The sequence below is a fragment of the Prionailurus viverrinus genome, chromosome B4, assembly GCF_022837055.1.
Source record: "Prionailurus viverrinus isolate Anna chromosome B4, UM_Priviv_1.0, whole genome shotgun sequence".
In the NCBI taxonomy this organism is placed as follows: Eukaryota; Metazoa; Chordata; class Mammalia; order Carnivora; family Felidae; genus Prionailurus; species Prionailurus viverrinus.
The window spans coordinates 45,268,973-45,283,375 of NC_062567.1; the positions used below are offsets into that span (position 1 = coordinate 45,268,973).

At 39.9% G+C, this 14,403-nt stretch overlaps 1 protein-coding gene across 2 annotated transcripts in view; it reads right to left on the minus strand.

The window, feature by feature from the left end:
• Positions 1–14,403, minus strand: part of GUCY2C (guanylate cyclase 2C) — a 96,617-nt gene that overhangs the window by 62,850 nt on the left and 19,364 nt on the right. The window contains exons 3-5 of one of the 2 annotated variants that reach the window (XM_047865939.1): positions 10,517–10,725; positions 8,293–8,457; positions 676–788 (exon numbers count right to left, since the gene is read on the minus strand). In XM_047865939.1, the coding sequence (XP_047721895.1) occupies positions 676–788; positions 8,293–8,457; positions 10,517–10,725 (487 nt within the window). Of the gene's footprint in view, positions 1–675; positions 789–8,292; positions 8,510–10,516; positions 10,726–14,403 lie in introns of those variants that run through there. The other variant, XM_047865940.1, reaches the window with a different exon arrangement.

A 14,403-nucleotide genomic window follows, 5' to 3' on the forward strand; every position in this document is an offset into this window, starting at 1 on the left:
GTGTAATGCTATCGATTAAAGATTTAGAGCCATGGTTTTATGTCCAGTGCTCTGCTTCTAGGAGAACCTTTCCCTGGGTTTCTGTAGTAAAAAGGCTTCTCACACACCTTGCGGCCTCTGGAGAGCTTAGAACATTCTTTTGCTCCATAAAGCCCGGGCTGAGGTGGGGAGTTGGGAGGAGGGAGTAGGCAAGAATCTTTCCCCTCCCATTTCCACCCTTTAACGTTACAGTTACTACTTTAAAATTAGGTTTCAGATTCAGCTCTTAAGCAATTAACCCATGACTGCATCTATGGTTATGACCTGAAACTGAGACCTCTGGTACAGGGCTTTAGAATCCGTCAGGTACTTCCCAAGGGACACAGAAGAAAACCAATTAATGCCAACATTCACATTTTTAAAAGGTTTTGGAAACAATTTAAAATAAGTCCCCTCCATAACATTGAAAGTGTAGAGCTAGAACGCAGAAGATTCTCCCGACTTTCCTGTATTCCCGGAGGGCCCTCATCTCTTGGGAAATATACGGGGATAAAGTCAGATTACCCTGTCTCCAAAACATTCAGCTATGTGGCTAGAGATGACATAAGAAATGCTCACAGACGGGTGCTCAAGTCTTACACCGTGATCTCTCTGTACTAAGAGGTGTGAGCTACACCTACAAAAGCATTTACTTACTGAAATTTCCCTGAGTAGGTCAAGACCTTCACAGGTGCTACTCCGGCAGTCACTTGACTTGTAAATCAAACTATTCGAATAGAGAAAGGTAGCATTCACAGTCACATTTATGCCTGTTATCCAGAAATGAGGGAAAAGAGAAAACATGTTATTTTTCGGTACTTTATAGCCATGAGATTTACCTTTTGTCAGCTGATCCTGGGAAAAAATGGATATGCGTCTTCAGGCCCAGGAATATTTGAGTTCTGAGTTCTTATATCACTACTTGTCACTTCTTTCCTCTCTCTGTCTCTGTCTTTTATTTCTGCCTCTCTGTCTCTGTCTCTCTGTCTCTCTCTCAACAGCTTTATTGAGGTATAATTTACCCTCCATAAATGCCACCCATTTTGAGTGTACAATTGAATGATTTTTAGTAAATGTGTATTTGTGCAACCATCCCACAACCCAGCTTGACAACATTTTCATTACGTTCAAGGCTCTCCTCTTTTCACAACTGCAGACTCAGCAAGTTTCCTGTACAGTTCTGGAGAGTGCTAGGAAAACAAAAATGCAGCCACTACAATATCTGTTCTTTCATGTTCCAAGGTGCTGGTTCTGTTTGCTGCCAACGTGCACACTGGACCTCTGTGCTCTGTCCCCAAAGCCAAAGTGAACTGTGTCCATCATGGTCTAGGATCTTGGGACAACAGATCGCCTTCAGATCAAGGCAAGAGCCTTGGTAATATCCCTTGGTATTGCTAGATACCATATTTTGGACGAGAATAAAAAGACAGCGGAACCATGTGACCAAGCTCTATCCCTTACATTTTGTCTCCTTCCGATAAAAAATATTCCACAGAAACGTTTGATTCCTAAGAGAGGCATCCTAATAGTGCCAAGCCCTTATACGGGAAGTCTGGAAACCTCAGCTGCTTGTTATACTTCCGGTTGCAGGGAGTGACGTTCTGAGTGTTCTTGCACCAGCCATTCGAATTTCTCTAACTTGGTTCCCTCAAATGTAAAATGGGATTAAAACCAGAATTATCAAATGTAATAATGTTGATACTTTTAAAAGAGTAAAGCATGTCAACAACAGAAGTTATTGTTCTTCTGAACATCCAAATAAGAATGTTTATTTAAAAAAAAATGTTTATTTATTTTGAGAGAGAGAGAGAGAGAGAGGGAATAAGTGGGGGAGGGGCAGAGAGAGAGGGAGAGAGGGAATCTCAAGCAGGCTCCACACTCAGCATGGAGCCCAATTCGGGGCTCAACTGGAGAGATCAAGACCTGAACTGAAATTAAGAGTCTGATGCTTAACTGGCTGAGCCACCCAAGCAAGCACTCCCCAAATAAGAATGTTTTTAAAGACAGAGACCTGTTCTTTCAAAGAATGAAAGTATCTTAAGAAAGGGTGCTGGATTTTGTCGAAGGCCTTTTCTGCATCGATTGACAGGATCATATGGTTCTTCTCTTTTTTTTTGTTAATGTGATGTATCACGTTGATTGATTTGCGAATGTTGAACCAGCCCTGCATCCCAGGAATGAATCCCACTTGATCATGGTGAATAATTCTTTTTATATGCCGTTGAATTCGATTTGCTAGTATCTTATTGAGAATTTTTGCATCCATATTCATCAGGGATATTGGCCTGTAGTTCTCTTTTTTTACTGGGTCTCTGTCTGGTTTAGGAATCAAAGTAATACTGGCTTCATAGAATGAGTCTGGAAGTTTTCCTTCCCTTTCTATTTCTTGGAATAGCTTGAGAAGGATAGGTATTATCTCTGCTTTAAACGTCTGGTAGAACTCCCCTGGGAAGCCATCTGGTCCTGGACTCTTATTTGTTGGGAGATTTTTGATAACCGATTCAATTTCTTCGCTGGTTATGGGTCTGTTCAAGCTTTCTATTTCCTCCTGATTGAGTTTTGGAAGCGTGTGGGTGTTCAGGAATTTGTCCATTTCTTCCAGGTTGTCCAGTTTGTTGGCATATAATTTTTCATAGTATTCCCTGATAATTGCTTGTATCTCTGAGGGATTGGTTGTAATAATTCCATTTTCATTCATGATTTTATCTATTTGGGTCATCTCCCTTTTCTTTTTGAGAAGCCTGGCTAGAGGTTTGTCAATTTTGTTTATTTTTTCAAAAAACCAACTCTTGGTTTCGTTGATCTGCTCTACAGTTTTTTTAGTTTCTATATTGTTTATTTCTGCTCTGACCTTTATTATTTCTCTTCTTCTGCTAGGTTTAGGCTGCCTTTGCTGTTCTGCCTCTAGTTCCTTTAGGTGTGCTGTTAGAGTTTGTATTTGGGATTTTTCTTGTTTCTTGAGATAGGACTGGATGGCAATGTATTTTCCTCTCAGGACTGCCTTCGCTGCGTCCCAAAGCGTTTGGATTGTTGTATTTTCATTTTCGTTTGTTTCCATATATTTTTTGCATGTCTATAGCCACCTCAGAGGTGTGTCTAAGACTAGGAAGCATTTTACTTCTTGTCTTTTTTTTTTGGGTGGGAGGAGGGTTAACTCAAGAACTCTTTCCTGAGACTGTTCAGTAAGAGATCTAAATAAGAGTTGCCAAGTAGGAGAGGTCAATGTAATAAGACCAAAGAAAATTAATAGAAGAGGTGGGACCAGTGAGGGATTTAATAGCAACTAACACTTGCGTATAGCCATATGCCAGTCGTAATACTGCACACTTTACACCCTTTTTGTTACTTAATTCTTACAGCGGTAGGGAGCATATGGGGTCAATGAAACCAGGAAAATAGTATGAGTGAGGCTGTTGGGGACCCAGAAGAAAAGGAGAGGGCATGTGGGCACCAGGAGAAAATAGGGCTTGAGCCTGTCTTAGAAAGCAGCAAGAGGACTCAGGGAGTAAAGTGCAGTCTAGTACACAGTCACATGATGAAAACAGGGCTTTCGGAAGACGACCACACCTGCAGCTGTTAATGTATACATTAGCTCCTCCTCCTCAACCTCTGTGAGGGCTCTGCTCCCTCTTGCCACCATGAGGAGCACTGAAGATGACTCACTTAAAAATCCTACTGTCCAGGCAGCCCATGCTGGATGGGCACAGCAAAACCCAATTATAAATCCTGCACAGGACCTAGGAGAAGGGAAATTCACATCTATTGAGTGTGATCTCAGACAAGTGACTTCATCTATGGGGCCCCGGTTCCTCATCCATTGGTTGGCAGAACAGAACTGGATGATCTCTGTCATTAGATGCCCAGCATTAGGCTGTGTTTTTCGGCATGCATTATTTCAATCCTTAATCCTCCCCTGAATCCTATGAGGTTAATTGATATTTTGTCTTCCTAGTTTAAAAATCAGAAAATGGAGGTCTGGAGAGGTAGATTAACTTGCTTAGGGGGACCCAGCTGAGGTTTTGAACCTAGGACGGTCTGATTCCAGAATTTGATATGCTATAGAATAGCAGTTTGCAAAGTGTAGACCATAGACTCCAGAGATAACCTGCAGGAGGGCCAGGAGGCCAAAGCTATTCTCATAAGCGTATTAAGACCTTCTTTGTTTTTTCCACTCTCCTCTTACGAGCATATAGTAGAGTTTTCCAGAGGCTACATAATATGTATTATTGCAACAGATTAAATGTAGAAGTAGATATGAGAAACCAGCCATTTTTTTATTAAGCCTGACATTAAAGATGTACAAAAATATAAATCAATACCATTTTCCCCACTATTTTTATTTTTTGGTTTGAGAAATACAGGCTTTCTTTAATAAGAAATTTTATTTTATGTTACCAGATAAAGTGTTTCTAATTATTTTAAGTGAATCAATAAACAACTGTTTACAACACTTCTCAGCCTTAATTTCCAATACAGTAACTGTCGATACGTGTAACCATATAAACAAAACTCCACAGAGCTCGTAATTATTTTTAAGAGCATAAAGAGGTCTTGAAATCAAAAAGTTTGAGAGCCACTTCCGTAGAACATGCTGTACAGTTTGCTGCTGCCTCTCAACATTTTATGGCTAAGTGAAAACTGTGTTTGCTTTTGTTTTTTTAATTTGGTAGAGGAAGAGGAGGATCTCTTCCCCTTTATCTCCCCAAATCCCAAGTGATTTCTCAAGAAAATACTGAAAAATTTTCAGACAACATAGTGACTTCATATTGAAGCTTAACTTTTAAACTTAACAATTCCCAAACCCAAGTGCGGTTTCTCATCTTTCTCCTGCCTGCACCTCCACCCCAGCATGATATCTCAGGGCTGGGAAGATGGATGGAATGCCAAGGCACACAGAGTAATCTCAGAACCCTTTGCCTTCTACCTAGGGCTATGAGGAAGGAATTGGACCAAAGGGAATCTGAATCTAGGTGCTGGAGCCTAGGAAAGCAGCCCCCTTAGCACATGAGATCATTTGGAGGGTATGAACTGGGTGTGCCTAGCCAGGAAACATACATCCTTGAGAAGGTGATGTCCTAAGGCAGAAGGAGTCTCTTTTGCATGTTGTCTATCAAATCCCATGTATTCTTCAAAACTCACAGACGTTTCCTAAATACTAGGAAAAAGTATTGTTTTCTTACATTTGGACATCACCCACAACATTTGAACTCTTAATTTTCTTCAGTTTAGTCCTTAAGTATATGTCTTAGAATTTCCCTCAAATAATAATGCTCAGTATGTTTAGAACATGAACCTATCTTTCCATCACAACCTGTACTTCTTGAGTTTCTCATGCATGAACATCCATCTAACAAAATGCATCATTAAATACAAAACTCTGGGCATCACTGTTTATTCTTTCATCCCCCTCAAAATTGTCCACTCATTTAATCTATTCAGCCACCTCACCACTCATCCACTCATGACTCTATTATATATGAGTATATATATTATACATATAATATATATGGTTTTTATTTTAGAGAGAGTGAGTGCACACAAGCAAGGGAGAAGGGCACAGAGAGAGAGAGAGAGAGAGAGAGAGAGAGAGAGAGAGAGAGAGTCTTAAGCAGGCTCCACACTCAGCCAAGAGCCAGATGCAGGGCTCGATACCACAACCCTGGGATCCTGACCTGAACCGAAATCAAGAACTGGACTCTCAACCAACTGAGCCACCCAGGCGCTCCATGAATCTATTTTATAAATGAGATGAGTAGAACTTAGAATAAATAACTCACTTGATAAAGTGTTTATAATTAAACTAGTGATAGGTGGATCAGGAATTCAAATTCAGGTTATATGAGTCCAGAGATCAAAATCTTACCACTATACTACACTCTTTATTTTATATCCTGGTAACTTGTTCAGGTAACAGTGGCAACAGCACAGTAATAACACAACTTTAACATCCTCAACAAAAACAACAACAGGGATGACAATAAAACCACCGCTACTTATTGAATTCCTAATTATGTTTCAGTCTGTGTATTGGGTACTTTATATGAATTTCCTCATTTAATTCATACCATATCCACACAAGGTAACTACTATCTATTGTGATTTTATAGCTAAGGGGATTGAGGCTCAGAAAACTTAAGTAATTTGCTCCAGGTCACTGATGATAAATGGTTGGACACAAAGCTGGAATATGAACAAAGAGCTGTCTGGTTCCAAATCTCTGCTTCTCACCATCGTGTTTCACTGGCTCATTTTAATGAGAAAGTTAGTTCATGGTGGGTAAAGATTATACAGTGTCCAGACAGCTGGAACCAGACAGATAGGGGTTGGAATTTCGTATCAAATAGACAGCCTGTATGACTTCAGCAAAGTTATGAAGCTTCTACTGTGAAACCGTGCCAATAATGCCAATCTTACAGAGCTGTGGTGACGAAGGACGCTATATATCTTACCTAGGACATGATGGGTACTCAATAAACAAGGAAGCCAAGGCTCAGAGAGACTAAGGGAAAAGGCTCACCCAGGGTCACAAAAAGAGAAAGCTCTGGGGCCAGGACTCCAATACAGGTCCCCAGAATTCAAATCAAATTTTCTTTCCACGATGCCACAGTCTTGGTAAATAAGGGGATTTTATTAAATCCTTCTAGTTCCATTACAGCTCTAGTTCAGATCTAGCTAGTTACATCTGAACTGGTCTCAGACAAGATTGAAGAAATGTATACTGCACAGCAAAAAGGTATCACAGATATGTGATACATGATACCTCTTGCTATATGACCAAAGAATTTTACTATATTTTTCATGGTCATATGAATTTTATCTGTGACAACTTCTTGAAACACACACATCCAGTCTAGGAACAGAAAGGTACAGCATGAGGCTTAAATAACGTCCATACACAGTTGTGCAGCCTTTGGCAGAGGTACCAAACATATATATACCTTGTGTCAGCCACATGGGGAGGAGAGCATGAGCCTAATGAACCGGCGCAGCTTGGGCACTAGAAAAGAGCTTATTAGCACAGAATTTTACATGGAGAAAAACAAGACATACCCTCTTTAGAACCATATGTAAACATTAAGACGTATGAAATAGTCCTTGACTCAGTAATTATACTTTTGGCAATCTAGCCTCAAAGAATGGAAAAAACTATATATTTGAAAATGCTTATTGTAGTATTTTTAAGTAACCACGAGAAATTAAAAACAATGGGAAATCAAACAGTAGGGAATAACTGGATGATGTGGGAGGATATCTACTCCAAAGAATATTACATATCCACTCACATCACATAAAGATTATGCAGTTATAGGAAAGTCATTTGCAGAATAATGTGAAGTAAAATTGGGATAGAAAATTGTTTCTTCTTTTTTTTAATAATTTTTTTAGTTTTGGTTTATCTTTTTTTTAAAGTTTATTTATTTATTTAGAGAGCATGAGTGGGGGAGGGGCCAAGAGAGAGGGAGAGAGAGAATCTCAAGCAGGCTCCCAGCATGGAGCCTGATGTGGGCATGAACTGTGAGATCATGATCTGAGCTGAAACCAGGAGTTGGAAGCTTAACCACCTGAGCCATCCAAGCACCCCTAGAAAATTGTTTGTACACTATAGTGATCCTAATCGTGTTCTTAAAAACAAGAAACTGAGAGCATATGAAAGACACTGGAGATATCCAGGTGGCTGAAAATGATCAGGGGTGATTTTTTCTCTTTATTCTACATATTTTATCTAATGTTATAAAGTTTATTTTAATAATTAATAGATACAATGAAGAACCGTAACACTGAATTTGGCTGCAAATTTCCTGGACTATGTCTTATGTAATAGCCAGCCGAGATGTCAAGAGTGAACAGATGGATTAAAAATCCCAGAAATAGATGCAGCATCTGTCTGAATTTAACTCTCTTAATTCATGTTCTTGACCGGTAACCCTGTGAACTCTCAGGTCCAGATCAAATATTGCCTCTGAAGAGTTACAGAAAGGAACATGATGCCTCCCTGAAACGGAGCCATCAATCCAGTTGCATCTGGGGCATTTCACTGCTGTGAACATCTGGCATTCTCTGGACTGGGGTCATTCCAAGAGCAGGGTGAATTATGACGGAGCATAACGCAGTAGGACTTAAATCCTTCTCTCTGAGGACCTACTGCCTTGAAATGGAAAGGGGTTGTCTGACAAGCCCGTAGAGGAGAGTGGGTGATTAGGCAAAGAATGCAAGCGACCCTTTGACCCCAGAGGGGTAACAGGGAGGAGGTGGATCCTGTGACCATATTCTTACCAGCATTGAGCAGACGCTGTCTCACTATTTGCACTCCCTCATTCACCGCTTCTTTCAAGGTATCCAAGGTCTCTGGGAAGGCCGAGTTGTTCATCATCAGGACGCTGATCTCATAGCTGCCATTGTTGCAGTTCTGACTGATCTGGGAGGTCCAGAACATCAGCCCTGGATGGAGGAGCAGTGACCACAAAACTAAGCCCAGCAGTGTCATCTTCATGACCTTGCTTACCTCAGAACCATACTCCTTGTGCTTGCTTGTTTTACTCTGCACTTTGAGGGAGGCAGGAACTCCGGCTAGACAGCCTCTAGCTGGGTCCCTCAGTCCACTCTTCCCCACGCTCCTTTCTGATCATGCCCCACTGGTCACGTGGCCCATGGGACACAGCCTGCCTGCCAGCAGTTAGCAGCTACATTATGGTAGGAGATAAACCAAAGTTCACTTTGTGTGTTTGCTCACAGAAAGGCCAGAGTTATAAACAGGGAGATTACCTGGGCCTCACCCAATAAAAATACATCAATTTGTGACACATCACTGGGAAGAGGAAAAAGGGGAAGAGGGAAGTATAGTATATACATAAAAAGATTTGTAAAATGAAAAATAAGGGTCAAAGGGCTTAAGGAAAGCACAGATATAGTGGACTATGTGGTGTTTAGGTTATAGCTGCACACTGGAACTGAATCCTCAACTAGAAGAACTGTTTCAATCACCCAGTCAGCAACTATTTGTTGAGACTTGACAGGGTGCTAGGCATTAGCAAAGCACTAGGTATACAGCTATAAGTGGTGTGAATATATTAGTGTCCTCATGGAACATGCATTCTGGTGATGAAGACACACATTAAATAAATAATTGTGATGTCTGACTCTTGATTTCAGCTCAGGTCATGATCCCAGGATCATGGGATTGAGCCTCACATGGGGCTTTGCATTAGGTGTGGAGCCCACTTAGGATTCTCTCTCTCCCTCTGCCCCTCTGCCAGGCTCATGGGCTCTCTCACTAAAATAAAAAAACTTGAAAAAAAAATTATGAATAAACTCAACCATGGAAAAAAGTAGAGTGCTGTGTGGCACATGGCAGATTAATATGACCTATTCTAGAAAGTTGAGGAAGCTTCCCTGAGAAAGTGTCTTTGAGCTTCCCAGAAGGATGAACTGAAGTTAGCTGAATGGAAAGAGAAGAGAAGGAGTGTGGGAGGCAGGGGAACAGCTTTTGTAAAGGCCCAGGGGTGGGAAGTGACATGAATGTTTGTGGAACTGAAAGAGACACAGCATGGTTGGAGTGGAGAGAGCTAGGCATCTAGTGGCAATGGAGGTTGTCAAAGGTTGACAATGGAGTAGACAGGGGTAGGCCATGGGGTTTCCTATATGCCATCAGGATTTGGAACTTCACACTAATGGTCAAGAAAGGAACATGATCAGATGAATTTTGTAAAGACTACTTAAGCTGCCGTGGAACGAATGACTCAGAGAGAGTGGGGACACGTAGCAAATTAGGAGAGTATTTCTGTGGTCCGAATGAGAGGTAAAGGAGACCCAGATGAGGGCAGTGGCAGTGGATATGTGGGTTCAAGAGGTATCTAAGAGGTAAAATAGATGAGACTTGACATTTTATTGGATTTGGGGCATTAGAGAGTGGCAGAAGTCAAGGGTGACCCCTGAGATGCTCAGTTGGGTAGATGGGAAAGCTGTTTACTAAACTCTAGAATTCTGGAAGAGCAGCAGGGTTAATGAAGAAGATCATGACTTCTGTTTTTGGACATGTTGATTTTAGGAGACTGTGTAGGTGTGGGAATAGCCAGGATTTGGGGGAAGAGGACCTGGATCTAAATGGAGATTTGGAAATAGAGATATAGTATGATTAACCAAATAATGTCATTATTTACATCATTGGCTTGATGACCACTTCAGGCAAAATTTCTGTTTTAAACTTAAAGCGAGTGACATCAACAAGATGGAGGGCTAGGGGCCCCAGCTTTCATCCTTCCTGGAAAACAACAAATTAACAACTGCCCACTGATGAAAATAGCTCTGGGAGAGCTTTGGAGTACAATGAAGAAGACGCAGCGACCCAGTGGAGCACAAAAACCAAGATGGCCCCACAGGAAAACATAAGCATTTTATGTGTGTCATTCCATCCCTCGGTCTGGCACTGCGCCACACCAACAGGGATCCCCATTGGCCATGACCTCCCACTGTGGGGCAAGGAGGGCAAGAGGACCCTTACCCCTGCAGTTTTTGCCACTGAGGATCTCTATAGTCTTTGCCAACACTGACTCCAGCTGACAGAGTTGCCTCGGGTATGTGCTGATGTGCTTTCTTTGAGAAGGAGACGCTGGTGCACCCTTCTTGGACTGGAGACACTGCACCACCCTGCTCCAGTGCCTCAGTGCCTGGAGCCCAGACCAAAAGGGATCTTGTCGGCCAGGACTTCCCCTGTGGGGTAGAAGGAGAGCAGGAGGAGGCTAGCAGCCCTTGCCATCAAGGACTGCGGCAGATCCTGCCGCTGCCACATACACCTGCAGTTTTGGTGCCAAGGGTGCTTACAGTCTTCACCAACACTGACCTCAGCTGACAGAATTACCTGCTTTAAAAATTTTTTTTAAATGTTTACTTATTTTTGAGAGAGAGAGAGAGACAGAGCATGGGAGGGGAGGGACAGAAAAAGAGGGAGACGCATAATCTCAAGCAGGCTCCAGGCTCTGAGCAGTCAGCACAGAGTCCTACTCGGGTAACAAACCCACAAATCGCAAGATCATGACCTAAGCCGAAGTTAGACGCTTAACCAACTGAGCCGCCCAGGCACCCCCAGAATTACCTGTTTTTAATGAGTACATGACATAAAAAGAAGCACTCTGACTATAAGAACATAAAATGTAGGGAGAGGAGAATAAAAGTATAAAGTTTTTGTATCCAAATAAAATTAAAATAAATCAAGAAAGAGAGGGAAAAATAAAAGCAAATCACTACCAAAAAAAGCATCAACTAGCAAAGAAGAAAAAAAGAGAGGAAGAGAGGTGCAAAACAGGAGCAAATCAACAGAAAACAAAGAACAAAATGGCAATAGCAAATCCTCTCATATCAGTAATTACTTTAAGTGTAAATGCACTAAACTCACCAATCAAAAGCATAGAGTGGCTGGCTAAACAGATAAAAAAACAAAACAAAACCCAAAACACTTATTAACACACTATGTACAAGAGATGTGCTTTAGATTTAAAGACACAGGCTGAACGTGAAGAAATGGGAAAAGATATCCCATGCAAATGGTAACCAAGAGAAAGAAGGGGGCTATACTTACATCAAACAAAATATACAAAGAAGGACATCATATAACATACAAGGATCAATTCAACAGGAAAATATAACAATTATAAATATATATGCACCAACATGAGAGCACTTACATATATAAAGCAAATACCAATACATCTGAAGGAAGAAATTGACAACAACTGCCAAATTGACAACAATACAGAAACAGTTGGGGACTTCAACACTCCACTTACAATAATGGACAAAATGTCCAGACAAAAAAAATCAATTTAAAAAGCAGCTGATTTGAACAATACTACAGAACAAGTGGATTTAACAGACATACACAGAACTTTGCATCCAATAGCAGAAAAGTCCATATGCTTCTAAAGTGCACAAGGTTCATTTTTCAGGATATATCACATGTTACATCACAAAATAAGTCTTAACAATTTTAAGAAGATTAAAACTATTCCAAGAATTTTTTCTGACCACAGCGGAATAAAACTAGACATCAATAACAGCAAAATAAATGCATACATACATGCATTCATAAATAAATAAATAAATAAATAAATAAATAAATAACAGAAAATTAATGAATATGTGGAAATGAAACAACACATTTTTAAATAACTCTTGGGTAAAAGTGGAAATGATAAAAGAACTTAAAAAGTATTTTGAAACAAACAAACAAAAATGAAACCTATACCAAAACTTTAGGGATGGGGCAGAAGCATTGTTAAAGGGGAAATTTATAGCAATGAATATCTACATTAAAAAAGATCTCAAATCAACAGTCTCATTCTATACATCAAGAAACTAGAAGAGAAGAACAAACGGAACCAAATTTTGCAGACAGAACAAAGTATTAAAGATTAGAGGAGAAATAAGTCAAATAGGAAGTTAAAAAAAATCAATAAAACCAATAATTGGTTTTTTGAAAAGATAAAATTGACAAACCCTCTTAGCTAAGGAAACAAGAGAAAAGACCCATATAAATAAAATAAGAAGTGAAAGAGTGGGCATTACAAAGGATATCTCAGAAATAACAAAGATCAAAAGGGACAATTATACACAATTATACATGAACAAGTTGGGTAACCTAGAAGAATTGCATACATTCATAGAAACATACAACTTTCCAAAACTGAATGAAGAAAAAAATTAAAAGCCTGAAAGAAATAACACATAAAGAGATTGAATCAGCAATTGAAAACCCCAACAAAGAAGTCCAGGACCAGGTATCTTCATGGGTAAATTCCACCAAGTATTCAAAGAAGAATTAATACCAATCCTTTTTAAACTCCTTCAAAAAACAGAAAATGAGGGAACACTTCCAAACTCATTTTATGAGTTTAGCATCATCCTGATACCAAAACCAGGTAAAGAGATCAAAAAAGAAAATTATTGGCCAATATTCCTGATGAACAGAGGTGAAAAATCCTTAATAAAATAAGCAAACTGAGTTCAATATCATAAAAGGATCATACCCCATGATCAAATGGAATTTATCTCTGAGATGCAAGGATAGTTCAATATATTCAAATCAATGTGATATACCACATTACCAAATGAAAGGAAAAAAATATGATCATCTCAATAGATGTAGGAAAAGCATTTGACAAAGTACACTGATTCATGACTAAAATTCTCAATAAAACAGGGAAAAGGAAGCCTACCTCAACACAATAAAGACCATCTATGAAAATCCCACAGCTAACATATTCAATAGGGAAAACCTGAAAGCTTTCCCTTGAAGATACAAGGCAAGAATGCCCACTCTTGCCACTTTTTTTCAGAATAGCAGTGGAAGTCCTACAAAGAGCAATTAGGCAAGAAAAGGAAAGAAAAGGCATCTGTAAAAGAAAAACTCCCTTGTATTTCTCCTTTACTTGCAGAGTACTCCCATACTTCACTTCATCTGACACCAGATCTGTGAGTTTTCCATACATCAAGCAATTCTCTGATATCAGATAGGTGCCCCATAATTTAACTCAATTCTGGCACTGTCTATCTGGAGAGAGCATCAGATTCCACAGGTTAAAAGCTCAACCCCACAAGACTGCTGCCCCAACTTCATATACCAATCATAAGTCCCATGTTGTCACCTGTAATCCTGGCCAACTAGCTATAAATTGGGGTTCTCATAACCCTTTCCTTCGGTTTGATAATTTGCTAGAATGACTCACAGTACCCAGGGAAACACTCACATTTACTGATTTATTATATAATAAAGAATATGACAAAGGATACAGATGAACAGCCAGATGAAGGGATACATAGGAGAGGTCTGAAAGTGTCCTCAGTGCAAGAGCTTCTGTCCCCATGGAGTTGGGTTGCACCACCTAATTCACAAATAGATGTGTTTACCAACACAGACACTCTCCTAACCCTATACTTTGGGGATTTTTATGGAGGTTTCATCGCAAGTTCATTAACTCAATTTCCAGTCCCTCTCCCCTTCCCAGAAGATGGGGATTGGGAAAAAAAGTTCCAAGCTTCTAATCATGGTTTTGCTTGGTCTGTTTGGTATCAGCCCCCATCCTGAAACTGTTCAGGAGCCCACAAAGAATTGTTTCATTAGAACAAAAGCCACTCTTATCACCCAGGAAATTCAAAGTATTTTGGAGCTCTGTGTCAGGAACCAGGGGATAAAGATCAATATATATACACTATTAATGCACAACATCCAAATTAGAAAGGAGGAAGTAAAATGATCTTTGTTTGTAGAAGACCTGATCATATTTCTAGAAAACCCTAAAGACTAAAAAAATAAACCAAACATCAGAACCAAGAAATTAACTCAGTAAAGTTGCAGAATACAAAATCAACATACAAAAATAAGTTGCATTTTTA